The 16925-nt window shown below is 43.2% G+C and overlaps 1 protein-coding gene across 4 annotated transcripts; it reads right to left on the bottom strand.

Annotated features, from left to right (window-relative positions):
• Window positions 1-8442: 8442 nt before the first annotated feature.
• LOC147258392 (cilia- and flagella-associated protein 99-like) lies at window positions 8443-13372 on the bottom strand. 4 transcript variants are annotated; one of them, XM_086207673.1, is made up of 15 exons: window positions 13308-13372; window positions 12696-12820; window positions 12460-12601; window positions 12290-12384; window positions 11995-12101; window positions 11782-11908; window positions 11588-11668; window positions 11291-11359; window positions 11073-11156; window positions 10897-10985; window positions 10561-10663; window positions 10281-10422; window positions 10039-10190; window positions 9755-9957; window positions 8443-9575 (listed from the first exon to the last, which is right to left on the bottom strand). In XM_086207673.1, the coding sequence occupies exons 2-15, from the start codon at window positions 12807-12809 to the stop codon at window positions 9413-9415; spliced, it is 1671 nt and encodes a 556-aa protein (XP_086063799.1). In that variant the 5' UTR covers window positions 12810-12820; window positions 13308-13372; the 3' UTR covers window positions 8443-9412. The 4 variants fall into 4 exon arrangements, with proteins under 4 accessions (XP_086063799.1, XP_086063798.1, XP_086063800.1 ...); XM_086207672.1 differs by having other exon boundaries at window positions 9755-10190; XM_086207674.1 differs by lacking the exon at window positions 10039-10190.
• Between the last annotated feature and the right edge of the window lie 3553 nt (window positions 13373-16925).

Genomic DNA, 16925 nt, shown 5'->3' with positions numbered 1-16925 from the left:
CCCAAATCCTGTCTCCCCAGACTCCGCCCTCAATCCATCTGTATACACTTTCTCCCATCCACCATACACACTTCCCATACACCCGTTGTGAGCCCTAACCAAGTCCTCCCCCTCCCCCTCCCCCTTCCTCCTCAACTCCAACAAACACCAGTCCACCTCTGGCCACTCCATCCTCCACGGTGCCATCTCTGGGTACACCACTGTTTGACTTATGTGCCTTACTCCTAGCTCCCTAGCCAGTACATTCCCTCCCAAAATGCTCCCTGTGCCCCCCCCACTCCCAACACACTCTTGGTCAGGTGCACCCCTGAATGTCCCTGCAGGTTAGCCCAATACCTCACCATTAACAGCTTCCTCCTTAGCTCCAGGGGCATCTCACCCATCTCCACCTGCAGTGCCACCACCAGTGTCGTCCCAAGTGCCCCACAACACACCCTCAGTGCCTTTGTGTATATCACATCCAGAACCCGCAAGTGACACTTAACAGCTGACCCATACACTATACACCCATAATCTAGTGCCGACCTCACCATCGAAGTACAATTCGTCTTCAGTGCCGCACAGCTAGCCCCCAGTCCCTACCTGACGAACACCTCATCACATTTATCACTTTGCTACACCTGCCCTCAACCCTCCTAATGTGCTCCATCCAAGTCAACTTACTATCAAAAACTACTCCCAAATACTAAAAGGACCCCACTCTCTCTAACTCCCTACCGTACATCCTAAGCTTTTCACCACCCACATCCCTCTTCCTAGAGAAGAACACTGTCTGCGTCTTATCTACTGAGAACCTGCTCCCCCACTCATAACCCGACTCAACCACCACATCTATAGCCTCCTGTACCTTATCCACTACATGTGCTAAGTCCCTACCCCTCTTCTATAGCGCCCCATCATCAGCAAACAGTGGTCTCCCTACATCTCCACCTACCCGTGAAAACACATCATTAATCATAACACTTTACAACAGTGGGCTAATTACACTACCCTGTGGTCTGCCATTATCCACTGTGTATCCATCTGACACCTCAGACCCTATCCTAACCTGTATTACCCTCTCGGACAGGAAATCTTTCACCCAGTTAAACACCCTACCTCCTACCCCCAGCATGTGCAGCTTAATTAACACCCCCTCCCTCCACATCATATCATATGCCTTCTCAATATCAAAAAACACCACCACAACTGACTCCTTATTTCCCTGAGCCTTCCTAACCTCATTCTCCAACCTAGTGCAGCTTTTGATACCGTTGATCACCATATCCTTCTACGGAGACTGGAACATGTCATTGGCATTAAAGGAACTGCACTTAACTGGTTCAGGTCATATTTACTAGGTCGATCTCAGTTTGTACTCACTAATGATAAACCCTTGGAAACCACTGCAGTCACTTATGGTGTTCCTCAAGGCTCTGTGCTTGGACCAATCCTCTTCACCCGTTATCTGCTTCCTCTCGGTCACATTATTAGGAAACACTCAATTAATTTTCACTGTTATGCTGACGACACACAGCTGTACTTATCAATGCGTCAACATGAAATAAATCAGCTGACTAAACTGGAGGCCTGTCTAAAGGAGATAAAAACTTGGATGACCCTTAATTTCCTTTTATTAAACTCCAATAAAACTGAAGTCATTGTCCTGGGCCCAAAACATCTTAGAGACACCCTATCTAATGAGACAGGTACCCTGGAAGGAATTACCTTGGCCCCCAGCACGACCGTAAGGAACCTAGGAGTTCTCTTTGATCAGGATTTGTCCTTTCATGCCCACATTAAGCAAATTTCTAGGACTGCTTTCTTTCATTTATGAAACATTGCTCAGATCAGACACATCCTGTCTCAAAAGGATGCAGAAAAACTAGTTCATGCCTTTGTCACTTCCAGGCTGGATTACTGCAATTCCCTCCTATCAGGCAGCACCAGTAGGTCCCTAAAGACTCTCCAGCTGGTCCAAAATGCTGCTGCCCGCGTGTTGACGAGAACTTGTAGAAGAGAACATGTCTCTCCTGTACTGGCCTCTCTGCATGGCTCCCTATCAATTTCAGAATAGAATTAAAAATTCTCCTTCTAACATACAAAGTCCTCGACAATCAGGCACCTTCATACCTGACAGAGCTCATAGTCTCTTATTACTCAGCTAGAACCCTTCGCTCCCAGGATGCAGGGTTACTCATGGTTCCGAGAGTTTCTAAAAGTAGAATGGGAGCCAGAGCCTTCAGCTATAGGCTCCGCTCCTGTAGAACCGTCTCCCAGCTTCAGTCTGGGATGCAGGCACCCTCTCTACCTTTAAGAGTAGACTAAAGACCTTCCTTTTTGATCAGGCTTATAGTTGGGCTGCTTAGGCTGGCCCTTAGATATGCTGCTATAGGCTTAGGCTGCTGGGGGATCTCCCACAGTGCACTGGGCTTCTCTTGACTCCTCTCTGTCCTCCTATATTTGTCATACATAAATCATACTCATACATATTACTAGCTCATCTTCCTCTCCGGAGTCTTTGGGCTCCCCTCATCCCAGATCCCAGTTGCTGCAGACCTGAAGCGGCTCAAGCTGCCACCCGTAGCTCCACCTGCTCATGTCCCCGTCTGTCCATCAGTCTCTTCCTTTTCTCTCTCTCTTTATCTCTGTCCCACTCTTTCCTTCTGCATAAATGTCTTCCTACATTATCTGTCTTTGTCTCTGCCCCGCTCTCCTGCTCTCTTGCCCCCCAACCTGTCAAAGCAGAAGGCCGTCCCCACTGAGCCTGTGTCTGCTCGACGTTCCTGCCTGTTAAAAGGAAGGTTTTCGTCACCGCTGTTGCAGGATGTGCTTGCTCATGGAGAATTGTTGGGTGTAAATTCATTGAAGGAGCGTGTTTCTAGACCTGCTCTACCTGTAAAGTGTCATGAGATAACTTTTGTTGTGATTTGGCGCAATATAAATAAAATTGACTTGACTTGACTTCTTCAGATATAAGTCTTTGCAGGAACAAAGTCAGAAACAAAAAAACTCACAAACCCTCACCCCAAAGACATGCTATTTGGAATACCAAAGGCACCCAGTGAGATGATCTCTGGTTCAAAGAAACCTAAAACTTTTGGCTCAACACTGACACGCAGCAGCCATGTTACATCACTGATGAGTTGCAGCATCAATTCATCAGGATGTTCATCACCCAAAAAGCAAAAATCAAAATGGGAAAAAACAAATAAAAATGTACAACATAACCTAAGAGTTGCACCATTGCCAAGCACAGGCAATAAAAGAAAGTACAATAAGAAACAGTATTGTTTGTATTGTAAAAAGGCCGTTTCTAAATTGGCAAGACACCTTGAATCTGCCCACAATGACCAGCCTGATGTTACAATTGCTTTAAGTTTTGAGAAAAAATTCCGTAAAAGGAGAAAACTGCTCTGCTCTCTGAAGAAAAGAGGAAACTTCGTACCAAAGTGCCACTGTGGCAAGTTGTGGTGTTGGAGAAATGGTTGCTTGTCGAAGACCCACTGGAGTAAAATCATCAAATCACTACCGTCATTGCAAGTTTTGTCAAGGACTTTATGCAAGAGGTTGCCTTTGGCGACATGTGAAAAACTGCCCAAAGAGCCCCATTGACATTTCCTTCGTAGTAAGAAGTGAAAGAGACATTCTTAGTCTTAGTGAGTCACTATATAATGCCAGGACACCACAAGAGAGAATGAACGATTACAGTCGCCAAAAAATGAGAGAGATGGCAAGGTTATTAATAACTGCTAGAGCCATAACCCCTTTGAAGAGCACCAAAAACCTTGTTATGCCTCATAACTTCCCCTTTGTGATACAAGCGGTCAGAGCTGTGGCTGGTTATGAGTTGGAAAGCAACTTGTAAAAAAAACCCATCCTTGGCTTTGAAACTCGGGCACAGTTTGGCCAAAGTTGCTGGCATTGTGCAGTGCAATGCCATCATCGGAAATCGCCATGCTGTTGCAGAGTCTGCTAAGCAATTCGCAACCTTATATGAGAAAAAGTGGGCTGAGTCTATTTCAGCTGCTGCATTGGGTACACTTCAGCAAGGCAAATGGAACAAACCACAGGTGTTACCATTTACACAAGATGTTGCGCTGCTGCACAGGTACCTTGCTACTGAATGTGCTAAGTGCATCAAGGACATGGAGGAAAATCCCAACTGCACAAGCTTTGGAAATCTGGCCAAAGTGACTTTGACACAGGTAGTACTGTTTAACAGAATAAGGCAAGGGGAAGTTTCCAAAATGGAGCTCCAGAGGTTTACATCCCGGAATTGTACTGAGTTGAATCCTGACATTATGATGTGCCTAAGTGAATTGGAAAGGAAGCTTGCAAAGCACTTTGACAGGGTTGAGATTTGTGGTAAAAGGTCAAGAATGGTACCTGTGCTTCTCACACCTGATATGATTGCTGCAATGGACCTCCTTGTGAAAAGCAGGCATCAGTGTCAGGTCCACACAGAAAATGTGTACTTGTTTGCATGGCCAGGTGTCTTTTCCCATTACAGAGGCTCTGACTGCCTTCGCATGTATGCAAACCAATGTGGTGCAAAGTACCCAGAGGCACTCACCTCAACAAGACTGCGGAAACAAGTCGCTACATTGTCCACAGTACTAAATCTAAAAGAAAATGAAATGGATCAGCTTGCCACTTTTCTTGGACATGACATCCGTGTGCACCGAGAATTCTACCGGCTTCCAGAGAGTATGCAGCAACTGGCAAAAGTCAGCAAACTGCTGATTGCAATGGAAAAAGGAAAACTGTCTGGCCTGCAGGGGAAAGGGCTGGATGACATCAAGATCAACCTTGATGGTAACATTGTATTTTGAAAAATTTCATTAAGCTTCACATACAACACATATGAATGTTCAGCCTTTAAGATAATTTGTCCCCCCCCCCCTTTTTTTATACTGAGCAAGGTGAAGTAGCCACAAGTGATGATGATGATTCCAGTGAAGAAACTATTGACCCACATCAGCCGGTTTCCATTGGGTTTCACAGACAGGAGGAAAGTAAGAGCAGTGAAGGTACTGTGGACTGATCAGAGGAAACGCTGAAGGTGACAAACATGACACAGCCAAAGCAAGGACAGTGGATGAGTTAGGACAGTGCAGGGAAGCAAGCTAAGCTGGAGGGACCTGTGGAAAACAATGCAAAAAACTATAATGTTCCTGATTGATTACTTGTGATGTGTTACTGGTACCAGAGAACAAGAAACAAAAGGGTAGATGGGAACCCATATTGATCTCAGTGTTTAGACAGTGCATCCTTGATGCATATTCTGTTAGGCTTTAAGACTAGTCTTTTTCCAGGTCAGTATTAATGGTTGTAAATGTCGTCAAAAACCCCAGTAGCAGGACATTATAGCAAAAAACTCTTTGTGAATTCAGTTGGGAATCAAGTGCATCCAACTTGAGTCAAAACAAACTAACAGTGTGCAACATATTGTGAGACAAGATTTGGGAAAGCTATTTCCAAGGAAGATGGTCAGTATAGAATCTAAAGTTATTTTTAAATTGACAGAATGTGAGTCAATTAACCTTACTGACACTGCAAACAAAAAAAGCAGTCACACCTGTTGCATAGATATTCACATTGTTCCATCCATCCATCCATCATCTTCCGCTTATTCCTGTTAAGGGGGGGGGGGGGTGGAGCCTATCCCAGCGGCTATGGGCAAGAGGCGGAGCACACCCTGGACAGGTCGTCAGTCCATCGTAGGGCCAACATATAGAAACAAACAGCCGCACCTACGGTCAATTTAGAGTGTCCAATAAGCCTAGTCCTCAATTGCATGTCTTTGGACGGTGGGAAGTACCAGAGAGAACCCACACAGGTATAGGGAGAACATGCAGACTCCACACAGAAAGATCCTGTGCCCGAGCTGGGACTCAAACCTGAAAACTTCTTGTTGGGGGGTGACAGTGCTGACCACTGCACCACCATGCCGCCTATTAACATTGTATTATTACTATTCTAAGGCTCAAGAAATGAGACTCCTCGGAGCAAAAACCATGTTCCTGACTCAACCATGCTGGAGACCATGGAGAGCCCTTCTTCCTCAAGGACACTGGAGAACAAAAACATTGACACTCAACCAAATGGTATAATAAAGGCCACCTATTCAAAACTGCTTGAAGAGATTTTTTTTTGTGACATCATATCCTTTTAACAAATGTAGAGCAATTTTGTGGAAAAGGATCATTTTTGTTTCTATCTATCAGTAGCTCTGAAAAACAGAGACTGGGCTGCAGTCAAATATTATGGACACAACAGAATCACATCATTGAAAAGGAAGATGAATACATAGAATCCATACTGTAATCAAGGTGCTTAAAATGAAAATTAATTTAATTTGTTTTTCAGTGTTACTAAATATATTTTTATTTGTATTCTTTTCCCAATCACTTGTTTCATTCCAGTGCCTGCCATACTTTATTTTCAGAAAATGAAAAATTATGTTTAAGATGATTGTTTCATACTGTTGGCTGTAATACTCGTCTATTGGTAGTCCATGTTGCAAAATAGTTTTGACTACATTAATGCCACAATATTGCACATAGTTAACAAATTAGCTTGTTTACATCAGCTCCGAATGCCTCCATCGGCAGCATCATGGCTATACTGCGTCATTTATGGATAAGTCTGGCTTTCTGTCACACGAAAAATAAAGTATTAAAAGGATTCAGTGAATGTCTGGAGAAGATTTTGTTCCACCAGCAGTGTAAATATAATTTTCTGTAGCATTTTGCAATGATACCAATGTGGAGTCAGTCAACATTTTTGAGTGACTACTCAAAAACTAATGTAATCTATAATTGATGCAGTGCATCCATGACACAGCTGACAGAGGCAGTGTCCAAAAGCTGTAGCTTTGTCAACACCAAAGTGTAAAACTGGCCGTACTTAGAGTTTTTTAACTGGTAAGTTTTGTTCCTACTCTTTTGAAACCCATTATGTCAGAAGTCAGTGGTATAGGTTGTGTATAGTAGCCTTTATTAATTTAAATGTGATGTTATTTCCCACTTAATATTGTAAAGTTAACTCAATAACCACTTTCATAGAAACTTGAAGTTTCAACAAGAGTTCAATTGTAAGTTTTGTTTTTTAATGATGGATAAGAGACTTTGCATGCTTCGGTTCAGACATGCTTCATCGACTGTTGTCTCTGTTCTGTTCTGGCATAATGTTAATGATTTTGCCAGCAATTAAAAAGGTAAAAAATGCTAAAGGGGTTCAAAGTTTTTATTCACATGAGCATTTACTACGAAAGTCATAAATGCAATACAGTGAGACTTAAAACTTTATGTGGTGTTCATGTGAATATCTGACATTTATTTTAGAGGTTACGTGACTGGTGTGCATGGCTATTATGTAGATATTACACACTAAAGTAACAGTAGCTTAAAATCCAGACCCTACTCCCTAATCTTTATAAGTCATGTATACCTGAAAATTGTGTGTATCCATTGGCCTAAAATTTCACCGAAACATGAAATATCTGTGTGTTATGATGATGTACTCATAACTAACCTAAACCTGACAATGTCCTCACATGTAGCATTAAAATCACTTTACCAAAAGATAGCCTTAGCAAAAATCTCAATAGATAGGTGCATTCATGGATTTTTTTGTGAGAGACTCTGTGATTTACAGGCCTCTAGGCCTTTGGGAAATATTCCCATTTTTCACGGTTCTGTCATACGTACTGATAACTCCTGAAAACACGTGTGTGTGTGTGTGTGTGTGTGTGTGTGTGTGTGTGTGTGTGTGTGTGTGTTGGGGGGGGGTATATGGAGTTAAAACAACAAAAACGTCACAAACACAAAATCTGATTGATTGACGGATTGATTGATTGATTGACTGACTGACTGACTGACTCACTGGGGGATTGACTGACTGACAAATTGACTGATCGGTTAGCTAACAGTCCGAATGACCAAATTCTTGATTGATTAATTGACTGATTGACGAACTAATTGAATGTCTTCAGAGACACGACCACCAGTGCTCCTAGCAGTAGCAGCAGTGGTGGTAGCAGCGTCAGTGTAAGAGTTGTCAAAAATATTGATTTATCAATTAAATATAGATTTTGAAAAGTAAAAACAGGCCTTAATGACTTTTCAATAGGACCGATACTCTCGCTGCCACCTTGGTTTAAACATGCGCCGCTGCTGCCAACACACACACACATACAAACAGACAGAGCACTACCCAGGGGAGCGAGCCATCGTGCATCCTGTTAATGTGTCCAGAATAACTTGAAAAAATTCTCTATCTCAAGAAGAAAGTTCTTTATTTTTCTGAAACAATGAAACATTTTTGCACAAATTTCTGAGTGGTTGCTTGGTATCGAAAATCGAATATAAACATTTTTCAAAATATTGTATCGAAGTGTGAAATCTAGTATCGTGACAACACTCGTCAGTGACACAGAGCGCGATGCTCTCTCCTACCGCCGCTCGGTGTCCCCTCATGGGCCTGCCCAAGATGAGCCATCTAGTCCTCTTATGTGCCCTTCTACAGCTGCGGCGACAGGTATTTGAGGCGGTCCCAGTAAACTGGGCTTGTCGGAACAAACTAGGCTTGCTGACATTGATATCGCCAAAAACAAAAACATATCGTCCATTCTTACTATGTATAGTATGTACTGTTATAAAATGTATGAAATAGCTGTTGTAATATGTGTAACATTATCAGCATGTGGACTAAACAATGTGCATGTCCACCCTGTCATGAACCCTCCATCCTGTCATGGGAGGCTTGCTACCAGGATGGACAATGACAGGGTGGACTTTTTTGGCTAATGTTAGCATTTAATGAGCACATGGTGGACCTTTACTTAGCAACATGATTAAGTTAGCAAGCTGACTGTGTACAGTTCAAGAAATATGTTCCAAATTTCTTCAAGGTTTTTAATATCAAATGATATTTCACTCCATTTTTTTAATCTCAAAAGCATGGATACAGAGGGGATCAGAGATTTCCATCAGAGAAGTTACGGTCAAACCAATTGTGGCAATAAAGTCCAAAGTGTGGTCACAGCAATGAGTTGGGCCATAGGCGAAATGAACCAAGTTAAGTGAATCCACAACACTCAAGAATTTGAGTTACATTGGTTAGAAGCATATGTAACTGTGCTGACAGCCATCGGTCACACTACCCTGCCCTTCGAGAACCATGCCCATGCACTACAGATACCCCCCCAATCCTACACTGCCCCTCTCCGATTCCACCACACAACTCAATGACCCCATGGCCAGTTCTCCAACTTCTGACACCGTTTGTAGCAAACTCAGGTGGAAGTCACCCCACCCTGCACTCTAAAAATTTGGCCTGCAGGGAATCAAACATGCTCACTGGCCTTGCTCATTGGCGTGGCAGTCAAAGCATATTTGACGATGCTGACGGTGATTCGTTGCAACACCTATCTGGTCGGAGTGGTCTTTGCTATTTTTTTCTTTTGAGTGTTCAAGGCCTTCTTCTTCATCCTTTCTTCCTGCCGCTGCTCTTGCTTTTCTTTTTGCAGCTGTTCCATCTCTCTCCGCTGCTGCCGTATCTTTTCCACTCTGGCTTTGTCTTCCGCTTTCCTGCAACATCAAAAACAACGATGACTTTGTGGTCGTGGGTCCGTCAAACCTCAACCTGCTAAAACTGCTGACTCATTGCAAAAGCGACTATGCAGCTTCACATGGGTCACTCCCAGCCCTCACGGGTTCTGACCCCTAGAAATGGATAGATTAATATTTGATGATGACATTATTCTGACCTGACGGCAGCAACCTTCGCCATGTTCCTCTGTAGGTTCACCTTCTTCAACCTCTCCTGCTCCTGCTGCTTCTCTTTCAGCAGCTTCTGCCTGAGACGCTCTCTTTTCTCCTTTTCCTCTCTTTTTTGCAGGTCCTTCAGGCGGACCAGCCGCTTCCGAAGCTCGGCCAAGGACATCTCCTCGAGGACATCCTGGCCTGCAGTCTGGCATAGGACACAAAGGCAAACTTTGACACATCTCAGGACATGAATTGTGAAATGACACCAATGCTTTCTTTCACTTACCTCTGTGTCATCAAGCGCTTTGAATTTTGCGTCAAGATGTGAATTAATACTGCCCATTTCCTGAATGATCCTCAGTTTTAGGATGAGCTCTGCTTGTGCCTCCTCCAGAGCTTTACGAAGTCGCCCTTGGTGCTTAATGGTGACTTCTTGCACTGTGGTATTTTCATGAAAATGATTAGAATTAAAAGGATCTCATAAAAATGAGACCATAGCAGCACATGTCATGAAATCAAGCAGCTTACCAATACTCTGCTTAAGTTTTTTCAACTTCTCTTCGGCTTCTTTGCTGTTCTTATGGCCCTTTGCCACCTGTCGCACCAGGTCTCTCATCGCTTTTTCCTGCTCTAACCTTTTCTTGGCATAATTCTGCATCAGCTGTGCAGTCTACAAGAAAGACATTTTTACACAAAAATCAATTGCCTGAAAAAGGTGTTCAGAGAGCAGAAATGTTTTGGCTAATCCTCCTTGTATTTGTGCTGTGCCGTCTTTATTTTCACCAACTGGTGACCGGTCTTTACACACCTCTTTTAGCTGGAGTAGAGGAGACTTCTGGTCCCTCACTGGCTCCTTGGTGGTGATGCGCTCTTCATCACAGTCACCTTTCCCCTCCAACAGGTGCTTAATTCTAGTCAACACACAGAGAAATTACTCTTCACTTAATGTGGTTCAAAGAATTCCCAAAAGTCGACAATTCAGTAACACAGTAGTCTTAGCATCACATCCATTCCAGGTATTATTGGACCAGCCAGCCTGAAGAATTCCCACAGAGAAATCACAGTTTTCAGTTCTGAAGTATCCAGACACTGATCATACTGAGAACCCTCCTCTGACAGGCTGAAAGTAAACAACATGCCGTACCTCTGCAGTTCCCATTCATCCTGACGGACCTCGTTGGCCCCTTTTCTCAGCATGTCTGCTTTTGTGAGCTTGAAGGTGTCGCTGTCTCTCTGAAAGAATCAGAACAATTCTGTTAACCGATGCACGTGGAAAGAAATCATCCTGGAGACAGAAAAAGAACTGATAGTAGACCTCACCTCATCACTGGGAGGAGGATCTTTATAAAAGCTTTTGATTTGCAGCTTTGCATTTTGTTCTTCCTTGATCTGGGACTCCACTTTCTGAGGGATGAAAGACAATTAAGCAGATATGTAAATAAAAGTGGTAAAGTGACCTGTTTTAAGGTGAGTTTGTTGTATAAGAAAATATGTTGAAATGTAACTGCCGGTAAAGGAATGTTTTTAGACGTCTCTACCTTTTTGGGTTCTGACACGATTGGAATTGCACATCTGACTTGTCTGATATTTGCCTGATGCAGCAGCTCCTTTAGTGAGGAACAGATTGGATGTCAATACAACGCCATGTAAAAAGGAATTACTGAATAGAAAGGTATAATATAAGCATAGCATATGAATACAATGACTACCAAATGAAAGCACATGTCCATGTGCACATATGTCAGCTGCTGCGTCACACAGGATCTCTTGGCAATCATTCAGGCCTTTCAGATATCATAGTTTTGTCAGGGGATGATAATTAGCTGACATCGTACCTCCTTCTTTTGACAGTTCTGCTGCTTGATCCGCTGTAACGTCTCAAACTCTTTTGGAGCCTTGTAAGTGCTTTTTGGTGTCTAGGAAACCACAATCATTTTAATGATACATTCAATACACCCTCTATTAATGTACAATCTAAAGCATGTACACATTTAATTGTAAATATTCAAAGGGAATAAATGTTTCTTACTGGTTTGGGATGAGTGAGAGGGACCTCCTGAGGTTCAGTGGTTTTTTTTGGCACCTTCTTGACCTGGTGCCCTTTGGGTAGCTGCTTTGCAAGCTGGTCTACAATTTTATGAATCTCAGGTTGCCATCTGAAGGAGAAAATAAATGTGTTACTTGATAACTTGCCTTTAAAATGACTGATTTCTTCAAAATGGCCACAGACAGTTTTATTTACCTCAACAGGGGACCAATTAACTTTTCCTCCACATGGGCAGCATCACACACACTGTTCCACTTTTCCTGGATACATGTGGTGAGGTTTGTGGCAAAGAAACTCAGGAACTAAAACCAAACACATGAACAAAAACATTTTCCATGTAAAGAGCTCGAGACAGTCCCTTCCTCCAGTGCCTCATCCATTAAATGTACCATAACTAGTACTCTTGTATGGAGGACCAAGTTTTGGTTCATTAAATTAATACAATCTTATTCATGGAAAAATGTATTGTTAATTAAATTGATGTTCTTACAGCATGCATGTTTTTGAAGTCCAGTGCCTTGACAATGATGTCAAACCGTCGAAGTCCAATGTCATCCAAGGCAAATGTGGCCAGGTAACAGACAACTGACAAGAAATACAAGCACGTTAGTGGTCATTTTGGTCCTTTCTGCCTGACATTAAAAAGTGCTGTTTACTTACTAACAAACTGGCTGCGATGACTTTCGGGTATCTTTCCATTTTGTCCGTAAAAGTCATCGATCACCAGGTCAACTACGTTTTTGTGCTCAATGCATCCTGAAATGACATCGAGCACAAACTTCTGCTGCTGGGTTCCCATTTTCTACAACACAAAAACAAACGTGATATTGCTGAGTTGATATGGTGGACTTCCAGCATCTCAGCTTCCTAGCAGCTTTTTAATCACTCTGGTGTACCTTCAGGTCCTTGGAAGCTTCTTTCAGAAAGTCATCCACTTGATGTTTGCCAGGGGTGAACTTATCAAAGATCTTAATGGCCTCTTTGGCAAGGACTCCATAGACAGTTGCCATTTTATTTCTACCTACAGTAAGAGAATGATAAATTAGGTGAAATGCTTTTTCATTGCAGGTGAAAGACACGGACTTTCCAGCACGAAGTAAACGCAAATGTAACCAAGCTAAGATTCAGATCAATGCAACACAACAAAACTGTAGGATGTTCCGGTAAAATATTCTGGCAGTGTGAATGTGTCAGTTGCAGCGTATCTGAAATTGTTGGATGGGCTCTTTAAAGATTAACCAAGGGCAGTTTTAGAAATGTACTCTGGTGCCTTTTAGCTGTACAGTGAGAGTTTTTGTTCCTTTGCTTGTTGGATCTGTGGCAACATGAGCGCTACATGTCACTTCACATTGATTCTTTCGAACAGCAGCACCGAATGACAACCTCTGCATTTTGACTACCTACCAACTGTGATCGCTTATCAACTATGATATCTCAGGAACTATGACAACTCCAACACGTGCATTTGTTGATTTGGTCCTGAGGCCAAAAGGTTTTTGTCAACTTACCAAAAAACACTTGTGGTTGGTATTTCGCGTTTGCTGTTCAGTGTATGTTTGTCTTTGGGACGAGACGTCTAATAAGTCATTTTCTATTGTGTGCGGCAAAATTATCTGGTGTTGTCATTGATAAGTTCAGTGATGTCACTGAGATCAACCAATCACAAGCCACGGATGTGTGTGTGTGTCAGTTAACGTGACTGAGTGGAGGGATGGTGACAGATCAGCTGACATCACAGGCTTGACTCTGCCTGGACAGCTTTGATCCTCTGTGACATCATCTGGCTGATCAGATCACAGCAGAGGAGCAAATGTTCAGAGCCCAAAGATCAAAGTGACGTGAAGCAGCTATGGTCTTCCTCCTAAAGCCTTCCTCCAATCCATTTCACTCAGACTCTTACAACATTCTAATGGCTTGATACAACAATAATTTATGAACACTTTGGAAAACATTTTAGTTAAAAACATCAAGCTGACTTTTAAAGTAATTATTGTCCACCATGTTTAGTGCTGGAGAATCAGACCCTCCTCTTCCTCTTGGCCATGATTGGTAGCAGCAGTTTCTCTTCCATAGGTGGAAAGTAATTTGGTAATTTCACTCAAGCGCTTCACCTAAGCTTCACCTAAGTACAATGTTGAGGTACTCAAGTATTTACATTTTCAGAGACATGGCCTACTTTTATTGTGGAAATCATCTCCCCATCAGAAGATTCTTCCAGAGCACCAGGCTTTTTTTTCAAAGTGGATTTCAGCGAAGTCGCTACTGTCCAAGGTGGTGGTGATGGATGTGCCTCAGTTCACATCATAGCATTGAGACAGCCCACCCAGAAGTCCATCGTACTTCATTTAATCCCACTACATCATGTACACGGTCTTAAAATCTTGGCACGTGTTGTGTATTGGCCAATACTGTAATGTCGAGCCATGTCGTAAAGCTTCCGATAGTAAGACACCAACAATATGAGCTCAATTTTTGTTTTTGCCTTCTCGGTCTCCTTTGCCCCACACCTTGCGTTTCATTTGCTGCCTCCACAAACTTTGATACAGAATCTCTGAGTGGCAGAGTGAAATCTGAAGAATCGTGTGAGCTGCAACTGTTCATTGGTCCTACTGCTGTGGTCGATACCCCGTCCCCTCTGCAGCCCTTCTATCGTTGAAATGACAGGAGGTAGAGTGAAAAGATATTCAGAGTGAATTTCATCACAAAAACTAATAAATATTAGCACTGAATTTAGCTTGTAAATATGTGGATATTCTGTACTGTTCACCTGTCACTCTGGCTGCTAATGAGGCGTTAGTCCAGTCGTTACCTTGAAAGCCTTGTTGAGGCAAGTTTTCCTTTGAGTCAAGTGAGGAAGCAGAATGTCTTATTTTTGCCCTTCTTGGACATTGATTACGCATGAATACTGAATCAGTGTATTAATACAGCTATAACTTTTCCTCCAGTTTACGAACTTCCACCAATGTGTCATTCAGACTGACAGCAAGATTGCTTCACCATTAACCCAAAGTCACTTCTGCTGCTTTTTCTGTCTCCTGGCCTCACAAAGCTGATCTGGCTTTCCACCGACTAAAACAGCTGTTTACCTCTGCTCCCATCCTCTTGCACCCTATCATGGAGACAGACACCTGCCGTGACAACTATTGCCACCTAACATATGTGGAAAAACTATAATAATGAGACAAAGACACAAATATGTAAATTTGTACTCAGCTCACCCATTGGCGAGGACACTTTGTCAGGCGGCGTGTCCAAACAAGTCTCCGCTCAGGAGCCACATCAGCACCAGTGGTGGAGTGCTGCTGGAAAGGCGGCTGTAGAAGGCAGCAGTGGTTATCTACAGGAGGCAACCAGTCTCCCCTCCTCACCCACGCACAGCTCCCCTGCCTAACTGTCCTCACGCCAGCAGCCCTAACCAGCTGCGAACGCACCCTCCCAGCCCAAAGGGGTCCCAGCCACCAGACAGACGAAATGATCACTCAGCCGACCCAGACTGAAACTGATTGTCCTCTCTTAACTCCTCACCTCTCCTCTCACGTCCCCCAGGTGTCTGATCAACCTAATTAGTCTCCCTCTCTAGCCGGGAGACAGCTCCACCTGCTGTCTCAATACAAGACTATTCCCCCATCTCATAGCCACCATGGTGTTTGAGGTTGGGATGTTAAATTGAAGAGGCACAGATGAATGGACCCATTTCTGAGACTGTTCATGCTAATAGTCTTTCTTTTCTTTGTTGCTCACTTTCCATGTCCTCTAGTGGTGGTGTCACAGCTCCCACCACCCAACCGTAGATGCAGTCCACTCTATTGTTCACACCAAACAGCATTTCTTGTGTCCCACCATGTCTCAGGACACTCAACCTTCCATCACCCACTCCACAGCATAAGAACCCTGGCCCTTCATCCACTCATTGCCAGATCACCTATTATACCTCATTTAGAGTCATGTCTAGGGATGAGCTGGACACTCTGATGAAACGAGGAACCAGTTACTGACAAGGCTGAATAACTAACAAGTAAAAATGTGTCACGATCCGTACTTGGGTGCTTTTTTGAATCGGGACAGTTCTTATTGGGTGTCGCCCTCCAACAATGTTCTCTGATAGACAGCCGGCCAGTCAATCAAGCACAGAGTCCCTCCCCCATAAACACACAGAGAAAAGAGGAGCAACTTGCTATGGCTGCCTCACCTCACAGAAGATAGATGTGTTTCCTCTTTGCTGAGTGCAGACACAACTTCTCTGTGTACAAGATTCTCTTCTCTCACTTGGTTGTTCACTGTTGAGGATTTATTCCTCCATCAACCCATTTCTGTTTGGGAAAGAACAAAAAAGTAGAGAACTCTTAGTTGTCCGTGGCATTGTCGTGACATGTCTCCATCAGGTTGCAGATTGATTGAAAAGTAGACCAGGGGCTTTTATTAAATAAGCAGGAAGCTCTGCATCATCGCCATGTCCACAGTCACACAGTCAATTCATTAAAACATGAATGGAGAAAAGGCATCTGGCATGCAAATAAAACAGTCCACCTTTTTATTTGTCCTCCACGTTTGCATGTGCGCATGCAAATACACACACACACACACACACACACACACACACAATCAGTCCCTCTCATTTTTTAAATTTGAAAATTGTATATACTCAGGACAATGAATGATACAGAGTGCAACTTGTCTAACAGTGACACTGAACCAGCAGTCTGCTACTCTCCATCACAAGTCAGTCAGCATCAAGTCAGTGGCAGTAGAAGCCCAACCTGAGAATGTTCTGTAAAGTGGAGGTGCTGCTGTGAGCATGTTTCCTTACTTCCTCTTACTGGATGTTGCCAGCATAGTGCATTGTCGTGGACTTGAAGACAGCGCTCCCATAATTCCACCAGCATGTTAAGAGTGCTACCAGAGGAGCTAACATATTGGACAAGATTTACTCCAACATTAGGTTGGCCTATGGGGCTAGACCACAACACTTGGATGCTCCAGAACAAGTTGGTGAGTTGTTGTTACTTATATCTTTGCGTTGAGGTTCAAAACAAGGGACAGTCGTTCTGCTAACTCTTATTTATTTGTTGTGAAATGCAGGAAAGCCAACTTTCTGAGTTGGCACTTGAAGTCTCATTGTGGCTGCT

This window comes from Aulostomus chinensis, chromosome 7 (assembly GCF_037954235.1).
Source record: "Aulostomus chinensis isolate RoL2024-O1b breed Wild chromosome 7, RoL_Achi_v1.0, whole genome shotgun sequence".
NCBI lineage: Eukaryota > Metazoa > Chordata > Actinopteri > Syngnathiformes > Aulostomidae > Aulostomus > Aulostomus chinensis.
The sequence above is the reverse complement of the archived record's forward strand: the minus strand, read 5'-3'. Positions and strand labels throughout refer to the sequence as shown.

What these genes read in the sequence shown, in the direction of transcription:
- LOC147258392 (XM_086207672.1), bottom strand. Translation starts at nt 12,809, where the DNA reads ATGGCAACTGTCTATGGAGTCCTTGCCAAAGAGGCCATTAAGATCTTT. An exon ending in TTAATTGGTCCCCTGTTGAG is followed by an intron (nt 11,909 to 11,994) that starts GTAAATAAAACT and finishes TTTCTCCTTCAG; the next exon opens with ATGGCAACCTGAGATTCATA. An exon ending in GCGAAGGTTGCTGCCGTCAG is followed by an intron (nt 9,576 to 9,754) that starts GTCAGAATAATG and finishes TTGATGTTGCAG; the next exon opens with GAAAGCGGAAGACAAAGCCA.